The 12,019-nt window shown below is 47.8% G+C and overlaps 1 protein-coding gene across 2 annotated transcripts in view; it reads left to right on the forward strand.

The window, feature by feature from the left end:
- Positions 1–12,019, forward strand: part of SLC24A3 (solute carrier family 24 member 3) — an 83,426-nt gene that overhangs the window by 33,126 nt on the left and 38,281 nt on the right. For both annotated transcript variants that reach the window (XM_031058305.1, XM_014307701.2), the window contains exons 2-3: positions 2,368–2,444; positions 10,049–10,123. In XM_031058305.1, the coding sequence (XP_030914165.1) occupies positions 2,368–2,444; positions 10,049–10,123 (152 nt within the window). The remainder of the gene's footprint in view (positions 1–2,367; positions 2,445–10,048; positions 10,124–12,019) is intronic.

Consider the following 12,019-nt stretch of genomic DNA (forward strand, 5'->3'; position numbering starts at 1 on the left):
GTTGTGGATGTCCAAGGGCTGGAACCCCCTGGGAATGCCCTGGGAATTCCTGATGCCCACAATGCAGGAGGTAACTGGGGAGGTGCTAAGCCAGCCCTGTGAAGATCCTGCCCTTCTGCTGCTCCAATCTGATACCTGCCAAGTCTGCAGGACCAGAGTGGATTATTAGGCAGAAGTCTTTTATTCTTTGTGTTTTGGTTCATTGGCAGGGTGGTTGGGGTTTTTTCTATGCAATCAAAATAAACCTGGCAAAATCTGCACCTATTTTCTGACAAAGGCTGGGGACTCTTTTAGTGAAATAACAAACTGTCTGAGCTTTTATAATCCACTAAATAGGGCAGCTGTTGTTGGAGTGGTGTTCCAGCAGCACCCTTTATTTCTTCTTAGAAAGGAGCTCCTGTGTTTTGCAAAGCTCTCCTCTTATCTGTACTCATCTGCACCTGATGCAGCTAATAAAAATGCAGCAGATTTCAGATTTGCATACATTAGTTTATAATTGCATGTTTCCCAGTGTAACCCACTGAATGTGTTTGTGTTGGGGACGATGTTGTGGAGGATGTGCTGATGGACGTTCTGGATTTTCTCTGAAAAGCAGGTGCATTTCCTGCCTGTGAGGGGTGAGAACCTGAACCTGAGGGAGCACTGGGCATTTCTGCTGTGCACAGGAAGGAGGGCCAGTATTCCCAGCCACTACACTAAAGACACCTTATGCTGTTTTTGTACTGTTTTCTCCCCTTATGCCTTTACCTTAGGTGCACTTCAGGCTCCTTGAACCTCCTAGAGACTCTTGATAAAAGGATTGTATTTTTATCATCTGTCTGCAATGAATGTAAAGTCTCAGAGGCAGCTGCAGGAGGAGGGGAAGCACACACGTGTATTGGCAAACCATTTTTGCATATTGCTGCAGGCAGACCTCCCTGTGTTTCCTTTGGTCAGGGATTTTTTCTTAAATTTTTCTTTGGATTGTGACATAATGATGTTTTTGCTGAGGAAGGATGAATCCTTCCCAGCTGATTTACCTTTGTTTGTCTCTCAGCTTCCATAGTGTTTTGTGTTGCTTGTTGGGGTTTTCCTCACTCCTGTCCTTGTGCTGGTACCTCCCTGACTACTTCCTTAGGCTGCACACCTTACACAGGGGTTTCTGGCAACCTTTGGCAGCTCTAACACAGCAGATGTGCTGGGGTGGGAGGGGAAGGCAGCCTGGCAGGACTAGTTCTGCCTTGGAAGGAAGTAGTCACAGCTCCTGGTGGGTGAGTCCTGACTGGTGATGAAAAGTCACAGGCATCTCTGGTTCTCATAAAGGAGAAGGGTATTGCTGTGTTCCTCTGTTGTGGATATTTTAAAGATGCTTCTGCTGCTTTGTTAGGACTCCTTATAGAATTTTCCAATCCACAGGAATACAATTAGCAGTAATAACCTGAGCCTTCGGGTAAAAGACTGTATGTAAATAAGAGTGGTTTCCTCCTCTGGTGCAGTGCCTGGGTAGAGCTGTTGCTTGCATGAGGAGCAAAATTAAAATGCAGCTGCCTTTTGCTCAGTTATTGCTTCAGAGGCAGCAAAACCAGGAGAGTGAGTGAGCTGGATTGTTTTTCCATTTAATCTTCTGTGCAATTGCTAATTAAGTCCCTATTGCTGGAGCTTTATTAATGCTAAAGATGTGAAAGGCAGAAAGAGCCTGCTAAAGATGTGAAAGGCAGTTTGGTTTTTTCCAGCTGATGGCTGAATGTGAAGAACTGACCATTAGAAGAAAGCTGTTGTTTCAAAATCTGGAGTTACTGAGAAGCACTTGAATGCTAGAGCATCGTCTTCACACTGGCCTTTTGATTTATAACCCAAAGCCATTCCTGCAACCTAATTGGCAGGCTGTTCTTAAGGGCTTCATAATCCAATTAACATCCAGAGCAGTAATAAGGCGTTTGAGCAAATGGAGGGAATTTCTCTTTCAGTGACTTGCAGCAGTGCATTTGCAGCAAAGGCTGTAAAGTGCTTGCTGTGCTCCTCTCCGTGGTTCTGTGGATTGTTGGGCAGTGGGAAGAGAGCTGCCAACCCCTCCAGGAGATGTTGCACCTACTCTGGGCAGCTCTGACTGCTTCCCTCAAGGAAGGAGCCAGGCTGTGCTCTAGGGGGGCATCTGTGGGTCATAGGGTGGTGCTGGCCGCAGCAGGAAATGGCACGGTAAAATTTGGGGAAGGTGATGCCTGAGGACAAGGTAAGCTGAGCCCCAGGGAGGTGAGGCAGAGCCTCTGGCAGGTGGCTGCAAGGCTGGGTTGGGCAGCATCTCTCTGTGCTACTGAGCAGCTCGTGGGCTGGGTGTGAGGAGCTGATTAAACATCTGAGCTTTCTTTCCCCCCTCCCTGCTTTTTGCAGCTCTCCATGAGTTCCCCAATGACATCTTCACGAATGAGGACAGGAGACATGGAGCTGTTGTCCTGCACGTCCTCTGTGTAAGTGTTGTGACTTTGCCTTTCTTCTCCTGCTGGCGTGGACAGGGCCCGGTGTGCTCAAGAGCTCTGATTGAAGTTATTTTCTCTTCAGTGCATTGTCGTCTCCTGTATGGACTATGAAGTCAGGGATGTGATGTTTTTTGTTCTTGGGATCTTCTGATATAAAGGAGTCAATAATGGAAGGATGGTTTAAATTCACTTCCCATTCTCATTTTTTCTGTAGACACCATCAGAATGTCAGGCCACAGTAAAAAGGAAGTTGTCTCCGAAAATGGGACAGTTTGGCATCTTTAAGATGAAAACTAAATGTCAGAGAGCTCAAAGATACAGGAGTTCTGCAAGAAGGAACTCTGGAACACTCTGAAGTTTATGGGATAGAATAATTGACGTAGAAATATCCATGGCATTACATGGATTGGAAAGTTTGCTTGAGCAGCTCTTTGAGTTACATTAGAGGCATTCTTAAGCAGCCAAGAAAATACCTACTCCTAATGAATGTTTAGAAGCTTTTAACAGTTTTCAGTCAGCTTAAATGAGCAGTCACCATTAGCTGTGAGAAGTGATTCATGATTTCTTTTTGAGCATAAATTAGATTGTATTGTGTATTTTAATGTGAGCCCTCTGTGTAAGGATTTTATTTTGGCTAAATAGCTGCAGAAATTTGTTGAGTAACGTTGCTATTGACCGTGCCTGGCAAGTTCAAGAATCTCAAGTTTCCATGGGAACATTGAGCTTTGAAATGTTTTGGAAACTGAGCACTGGACCCGAGCTGGATTTTATATCACCAACAAGAATACTCCTAAAAATTCATATATGAATTCAGTTGTGAATGTGCCTTTAACACGTACCAAAATGGAGTCTGGAGGACTGAACTGTCTAGTTCAGAATAAAAAGAAAAATCTGTTTTTAATGAGAAGTAGAAGATCATCCACTATCCCAGCAGAGATGTACTCAGTTTCTTCCCTGCTAGCAAACAGCAAGGCAGCTCCCTCGATCCATGGGTGCTCCATTGTTCTCTGCAGCAGTTTGGTGGACTTAGGAAAATTTGCTGACCACTCTTTGTCTTGTGGTCCCTGAGGTGCAGGACCTGGCTGGATTCAGCCTCTCTAATACTGGGATAGCTGGAGACAACCTCTTGTCAAAGAAAAAAATGATGCTCAGAGAAAACAGAAAACTGTTGGCATTTAGCAGCCTACCTATAGTCTGGGTTGGAAGGGGTGCTCCTTATACTGGGGGAATGAACCTCCAGTTCTGTTTTTTACCTCCCAGAAATGGTTACCAAACGTGTGATGAAATCAGAGCAGAAGCAGAAATGCACTTTTTTTGGGGAAGGAAGATACAGACACAAAGTTTTTTTTGCCTCCACTGAGGTTTCTTCATGGGTTTGAGGAAACTGGGCTGTAAAAGGGGCTCTGTAATGGTAGGGAGAAGAGTGCAGTGGTGGTTAGAGGTCATCGCCATGCTTCTCATGTTAGTGACCTCCCCTTAAACAGTTTCTATTCATTTCAGTAAAAATGTTGTTCTCTGCCCCTTTGCCTGTACTTTCATGTTTAATTCTGAAAGACATCAAGGCAAAGCTGGTTTTCCAGAAACCAGAGGAACAGGACTAAAGCTATCACTGGGACCTTGGGGGAGAGCAGGAGGCTTCCCGGGGCATCTTCTCCCTATTGTTTCATTAAAAGGGAAAAAAGACCCCAGCAAATCTTCACAGTGGGGCTGTGTGAATTACTAAACATGATCTGATAACTTCACAAAAATGAAAGTTAATCCCTAAACACTTGAAAAATCTAGGAAAAATGGGCAGGTCAGCAATAGTTTTAGGTCTGAACTGAAAATACTTTGGTTTGAAGGAGAAGTGGGCCACTGAAAGCATATTATTACAGCTTGGAGTCATGGTGTTTAATTTCTCCTGGATACTTTTTCAGAGCTCAGCAGCTGACTGCTTCACTGCCATTCATGATTTCCATGTCCCCTCTGAGAAGAGGCTGAGCTGCTGAGTAACTCCCCACTAAGTCACTGGTTTGGGATGTTCAGTTTGGAGGGGCCAGGGTCTGGATTTTAAGTCTGGTGCTGTTCCTGCAGCCTGGGAGCTCCCCAGCACCCAAAAGGCTTCTTTTTGCAATCTTAACATTACTGTTTGTAGAATCACAGAGTGGGTTGGATTGGAAGGAACCTTACACATTATCCAGTTCCAGCTCCCCTGCTATGGGCTGGGACACCTCCCACTATCCCAGGGTGCTCCAAGCTTTGTCTAACCTGGCCTTGGACACTTCCAGGGATCCAGGGGCAGCCACAGCTTCTCTGGGCAACCTGTGCTAGGGCCTCAGCACCCTCACAGGGAAGAATTCCTTCCCTGTACCCAATCTATCTGCCCTCTGTCAGCATGAGGCCATTCCCCCTTGTCCTGTCACTCCAAGTCCCTTCTCAAAGTCCCTCTCCAGCTCTCCTGCAGTCCCTTTGGGCACTGGAAGGCTGTATAGGTGCTCTCTTAGCCTTTTCCTGGTTTTCATTTTGTTCCAGCTGATGTCCCTGTGTGGATCTTCAGCCCTGCCATGCTCAGGGCCACTGGCACCAGTTCCCCCCTCGAGACAGGAGGGAAATGGCTTTGCCGACAAATTCCCAAGGTTTTGGCTGGCAGCTGAGAATGGGAGGTTTGGGTCTCTGCATTACCCTGATGTTTTTGACAGCACAGTGTTGCTTCCCCTTTTCCCAGCCTCCTCCAGCAGGTCTGGAGTGCAGAGCCAGGATATTTTGGCTTGCCAGCGTGAGGAGCATGGTCAGAGCTGAGCCTGTCCCTGGGCAGGGCTGGGCCCTCTGCACTGAGCAGGGTGGAGGAGCCGTGTGTGTGTCAGCCATCCCTCTGCTCCTGGCTTGCCACTGCTTCCCGTAGCCATGGGAACAGGCTCTGACAGCCCCTGCCCCCTCCTGCCAGGCGCTGGGAAATGTAGGTCGCCCTGGACAGGTCCTGTCTCTATTTCTGCATCGGGTCAGTGGCCAGACACATCTCATTCCTGCAGCACAGGGCTGTCTCCTTAGGGGGTTGATTTCTCCAGTGCCCTGGCCATCTGTGGGAGCTGGGCACATCATGGTACACAGACTGCTGGCTGCAGTCAACCCAGGCTCTGTGGCTCCCTGCTTTGGTTGGGGGTTTTTAATTTCCCTCCAGCAATGGAGTTTTAGGTGGGTTTGTCTCAGAATCTCTGCTGCTCAGAGTGACCCCGAGATGTGTTAGAAAGTCTCTTTTCCCAGCCCAGTGCTCGAAGAAGGAGTCAGAACTCTTCTATTCTCGTTCTCAAGGTTCTTTATTGTTTTTTATCTATAAAATTCTTTCTCCTTGCCTGCCGAGGTCTGTTTAGCAGGTCAGACAGAGGCACACTGCTGTTAACTTTTTATACTAAAAACTACGTGTACATTATTTACAATAACTTTCCAATACCTATCACCTATGTTAGACAGTGAGCTTCTACTCTAAACCAATCTAAAAATGCCAGAAGATGGAGGCTAGGAAGAAGAAAGAAGAAGGACAGGGCACACCCAAATTCCCCCATTTTTGGGCACACCCATTCCCCCCAAAAATCTATTTTTCACCCTGCGACAAACTAACTGTTATTCTACTTAAACCCTTTTGACTTGTAATTCTTCATGTAAAGGTTGGTAATTGTTTTTTCCAAAGGCTAAATCAAAGGCACAGGGGTCTTGGGCTCTGTGCCAAGGTCTCTGAGCCTCCTGGGGCAGCCAGAGGAATTTCCTGGGTTCCAACAGGTTTGTGTTGCAGTCAGAGTTGAGAAAAGCCTTGTGCTTGGTTAAGGTGGTTTCAGGGGTGGTCCCTTGCTAGTCCTGGCCCCTGGGGCAGGGTCTGTGGGACAGCAGCCAGCACCCCAGCCCTGCTTTGCTGCCAGCAACAACCTCAGCCTTTCACAGCCCCCTGGGAAGAAGGCAGGGCTGTAGGGATTGCTGCTTCTGTGGCATTCTGCTCTCTTGTGGAAAGCTTCCTTCACTCAGTGAAGCGAGGCTGAGTGTGAAGACTGTCATGGGAAGCTCAAAGGACTGCTGGACAAACATGAAGAATGACCATTTCTGTCCTGTGCCACTAGTGGAGCAGGTATTTTGAGTAAGAAACTTAATCACTTTTGATGCAGAGAGTGCATCTCTGTTTGTTAGAACCATCATTTTAAAATCAGTCCTAATGTGGTACTTAATGTGGCATTTATAATCCTTTTATGCAGGGCCATTGCATTTTCCCAATTTTTTAATGTCCTTTGGGGGAGGAGAAGTGAGTGTGTTTTTTAAAGTGTGTTGCCTGGCTAAAGACTCCCATATCATCACTTGGAGCTGAAAACAACTGAGTGAAGCTGGGGCTGAGCCTTATTTTGTGTGTTGAGTCCTCCACGTTGTACTCTGCTCCCATTGCACAGGCCATATTCCCTTACCCCAACCAATTCCTTAATTCCCAGTGGCACTTTCAGGTGGAACAGCCTTCAGTCTCTGCTGCCCTGCTCCTTTCCAGAGCTGCTGCTCCCGTGGTGCCCGTGAAGACAGGGGGCCATGTGCTGAAGGAGAAATCCATGAGACTCCTTGGTGGAATCTCAGGATGACTTAGGTGGAAGATGGTACCACATCTCCCACCTAAATGGGAGATTCCACTCATGCTGAGTGTCTCAGCTGTGCTGCTGGCCCTCTCCTCACGGGACATGCCATGCAGACTGGCCTCCCTGATGCTCCTGCCTTTCCTCCCTCTTGCATAAAAAAGCCCCCTCCTGCTTGTGTTCCTGCTGGCCCAAACTTTAAACATTGCTTTGTTGTGTTTGTTTAAGGAGCAAACAAACAAGCCCCACCAAAAAGCCCGAAGAACTTCCAAGGAAGTAACAGTTGCTCTCCTCGTGTGTTCACTGACTGTGGGCAGCTTCCAGTGATTTATGCTGCGAACAAGGCTGGGCTTTAGCCAGATACTCCTTCGATTCTGACACTTTGCACTTTGTTGCACCTAAGCCATTTGAATGAACTTAGAGAAGACTCACAGCCAAAGCCAGATTTGTGACAGCAGTGAGGTCATTAAAGGAAATGCTGGAGTGTACAGTTCCCGTGGGCTCAGCCTGGTCAGTGCGCTCTATCCCAAGGAGTGCAGCGGGTTTGGCTTTGTGCCTCCAGCTCCTGCAGCAGGGGGCCAGTCCCCATTCCTGGGGGGGATAAGCAAGAGCCTGGGGGGGCAGTTCCTTCCCATCTATTTTTCCTTTCCTTACTCATTTCACTGCCCTTTTTGCCTTTTGTCTTGTACCTGATCCTACTAATGAGAAAGCGTGGGCGGGCAAAAGCAAATTCCCTTGTCACCCTTGAAGGTTGTTGTTGTGCCCTCTCAAAACCCGTACACCATGAGATTCCACTTTAATGCTGGGATGTGGAGATGCTTTTGCAGTCTTGAGTGCACTGGAGGCAACACAAGCCCTCCCCTGGCATCATTTGAATGTGTATCTAAAATTCCAGAGAAGGAATTGTCTAAACTGAAGAACTGGTGGGTGCCTTGGCCCTGGTGCCTCTGTGAGCCCTGTGGAGCGCGGCATCATCTGTGGACGCCCACAGTGCAGTGCAGTGTGTGTGTGGGGGCATCTGGGGTGAGCTGCCTGGGCTCTGGGGCATGGGATGCTGCCTCCCCTTAGCCCCCATTCCCTTGGCTGGCTCTGGGAGGTGCAGGAAGCCCAGCAGCCACGTGGAGCCCCGTGCTCCGTGGGCGTGGATGGTGTCAAACAGGAGAGGACGTGCTCACTTTACAGGAATGATGCTGCTGGACAGATTAGCATTCTTGAGAAGCATTACTGTGTGCTGGGACAGGGCAGTGAGGGCATGACTCACTGCAGATTATTATGATTAGCAGATCAAAAATCTAGGCTGGAGTTAGGCACCCGCTCTCCGTTGTATTTCAGTGGAATTTGGCCACATCACCCTCTGGAGCCCTTTCTGGTCCTTGTTCCTGTCTTCCTTTATCTCTGTTGATACAGTTGGTATTGTGTCAGCAGCTGGTGCTCCCTTTGCAGGATCAGGTTCTTTGCTGCACCCAACAGAGTTGGAGACCTGAAATTCTGCTTACTCTTGTGGCCCTTGGGGCTGTTTTGCAGTGTAAGATTTTCAAAAAGCCGAAATTACACTTACTCATGTTTATGACAAGGGACAAAGAAGCACAGAAACTATCCAAGTGACATTCTAGCACCTGTTGTGTCAAGATTGTGCCAGAATAATTTGTTATGATGAAATTCCGATCTCTAATCCTGAAAAAAAAAAACGCTTGAATTATTTTTGAGCTCGAAAAGTTTTCATGGGCTGCGATGTACAGTAATTACTGGCTTTTTTTTTGCAGCAAAGTTGTAATTCTGGCAAATTGAAATCTCTGTTTTTGGTGGGGCTGGGGGATTTAAACCTGTTCCTGGAAAATCAAACTAGGAACAAAAAATACCTGGAGGCCATTTTTATTGCTGCTTTCTCTCCAGAGAAAATTATTCTGGTCTCCTCACATTGCCTGAGCTTCTGCAGGACTCCAACAACAAGCAAAGCCAGAGGATCTGTTGGTGATGTGCTTGAAACTGTGGTTCCCTAGGATTAATACACTTTTTTTCTACAAATATTGGCCACTTCTCCCAGCTGTAGTTAAGTCACTGGAGCTGCACTGCTTGTAGAAGTAACTCTGTGCTGGTCCTTGGCAGGTGTCACCAAAAAGGTGGAGCTGTCTTTGAACCTTGCAGCAAGTCTTGGATGTGTCCATGGCAGAAAAGCAGCCTGGGCTGGGAGGCAGACTCAGCCTGGCTGGGAAGATGTGCTCTGCTGGTGCCTGGCATGCTTTCCCCTGGTTTTCCCCTATGCCAATGGGAATTTTCCCATCCAGTGGCAGTCTTTGTGTCGAGGGGGGGAGTGAGCTCCTTCCCTGTGGGCAGGATGGGCCAGGTTGCCATCCAGGGCTTTGCTCTGTGGCTGTTTGCCTCTTGGGGCAGAGATCAGGCCCCAGCACATTCTGTTTAATAGTACAGAGACCCAGATTGAATGCTTCTTGCATGAAATTGAAGAACTGATTGGCCCAGTGTCTTTTCGAGTCCTGTGTTCCCCCTTGTTTTTATTTGTTCCTATGTGAAGTTCAGCAAGGTTTACCACTGGGACCCAGGTGACATGGCAGGGCACTTCAGTCCAGAAAAACAAGCTCCTTTTCCCTTTTTTGAACACTAGATTTCAGAAATTACTCCTCCAGGGTTTAGATTTTCACAGAACACAGTAATAAAAAAAGCCTTGTGCTGCCCAACAGGGAAAAAAAGGAAGGCAAAAATACTTCAGTGTGGGTTGGCAATGTCAAGAGATTTAAAAAAAAAAAGGCCAAAAAAAAAAAAAAAGGCAGCCTTTATGGTGAAGATAAAATGTTGGCAGCTTTTGATAGTTTATAAGAACTTTCAGATAAATACTCCATGATATTTCAATTAAATCCCAGACAGCTCTATGAGTTCTTCTTGCAAGAGCATTTTATTTTCTTGAAAAGTCTGTACCAAATCAAACCTGGGATGGGTTGGGATGCTGCCGTTCAGTTCTGTGTGACAGTCTCCAGACTCAGCCCTTTCTCTTCTCCCTTGCAGGCTGTGTACATGTTCTACGCCTTGGCAATCGTCTGCGATGACTTCTTCGTCCCTTCGCTGGAAAAGATCTGTGAAGTGAGTGTTAGATGTTCCTTCCTCTAGTGCTGCTTTCATCAGCACTTCTGGAGAGCCTTGGGCTGTGGTGATGGTGTGTTTATTTGCTGTGGTCCTGCAGTGCTGCCCGTGCTGCTTGTCTTGTTGCTCAATATGACGTGTGCGCGTTGACTCAGCTCTGTGTTCTTCCTTGCAGGACAGGCTCTCCAGGTGCTCCAGGCATTCCCACTGGGGTGGCTGCTGCTGCCTCTTGTTTGTGTGTCTTTGCAGATGTCTCTGCAGAAACACCAGGCCCTAGCCTTAGCTGACAGAAATTAAAACCTCTGGTGATTTACCCTGGTAGAAACCGTGGATCTTGTACCCTGCCCTCACAGTCATGACTGTCAGACCTTGTGTTGTGTGGGTGTAAGTTGTAAAGCAGCAGGGACAGCTAGGTCAGCTGTAAAGAAGCTTGTGAATGCTTCCAGCAATTACAAGGGACTCTGGTTCTCTTTGGTAAGGTCAGGATGCCTAAATTTTAGAAGACAAGGAGTACATTTTTGCCTAAATCAGCTCGGACAGCCATGGAGCAAACACAGACCATGTGCCCAAAATTACTGCGAGCCATATCTGCTGTCAGTTCCAGGCAGTGAAATCTCTGTGAGGGGAGAATATAGCTGGTCTTGGCACTGAGAGGTCTGTGCCATTTGTAGAAGACACCTGTGCACGTGCCTGGGAACAAGTGTCACCCGTCAGGGCGTGGGCTGTGCTGGCCCTGGGAGAGGTGTGGAAGCTGACAGGGCCAAGTCCTTTGTGCTGACAGCACTGATGGAGGCTGTTTCCAAACTAACCTGATGTTTGAAGTTCAGCACCCTGCTCTGCGGGCCTATTTTGCATCATCAAAGAAAAAAGCCCCCAGGAAATTCCACTTTTTGGTGCTTAAGTATAGAGGTAACTGAAAGGTAACAACGTAAGGCAGGAGCTTCTGTCCTGCAGAGTTGCTGCACCCTCTGGGGCTGAATCTGGGGAACCCCATTGCAAGGTTCAGGAGAGGGAGCATTGGTGTGGACATGAGGAGATGCTTGATGTGGACACAATGAGTTCTTTAACCTCCTCTCTCCCATGCAAGTGAACCTCACTGGGAAATGTGGCTCTAAAAGCTGGCTCAGGTGTCTGTGGATGAACAAAACCTGAGCTGAGTGAGCAGTGTCCAGGACAGGCTTGTATTTTGGGGTGCTGCCAGTATGCCCAAGGGCAAACCGCCCCCCCAGGAAATCAGCACAGCTGGTTGCCTTGGCTGGTGGCCTTGCTTTCAAGAGGCACCACCACAGGTTCCAGCAGCTATTGTAGGATGGATGTCTCTATAGTTTCATAGAGCATCCTGCAGAAGAACCTGGCCTTTGAGGATCTGCTTCTGGTCCTGTGAACTTCTTTCATGATAGTTTTAATCCTGTTTAAAATAGTTTTCCATAAATCTGTATTTTATCAGGTTACACAATCTTTATAGCACTCCAGCAGTGTTGTGGTCTTCTGCTTCAAAGGCACTGCTGGTGAGGGCACATCCTGTCCATTTCCCTTGTCCCCATAACTTATGTACAAAGGGCTGTTACCTCTGTGTGGGCAGTGAATAGAGTTACCTTCTTTCAGGGACAAGGAATACCCATTGTGGAATCTTCAGAAAAGGCTGCTGTGAGCATTTCTGCTCTCTTGTCTCTGTGCAAAGGTACTTGGGCAAGGAGGAAACAGCAGAGGAGCCCAGCAGCGTGCAGGGGAATGGGGACAGAGGGAGGTTTCCTGTGTCCTGCCAGGCTGGGGGGCTGCCTCAAAAGCCAGCTCTGCCAGGCACACTTCCCACCACCCTGAGCTGCCTTCCCCATGCTCCTGGCTGCCTTTCCTGTGCTCCCACAGTGGCAGCTGCTGCCTTGGTGCAGGAACAGC

The sequence above is a fragment of the Geospiza fortis genome, unplaced genomic scaffold, assembly GCF_000277835.1.
Source record: "Geospiza fortis unplaced genomic scaffold, GeoFor_1.0 scaffold275, whole genome shotgun sequence".
Lineage (NCBI taxonomy): Eukaryota > Metazoa > Chordata > Aves > Passeriformes > Thraupidae > Geospiza > Geospiza fortis.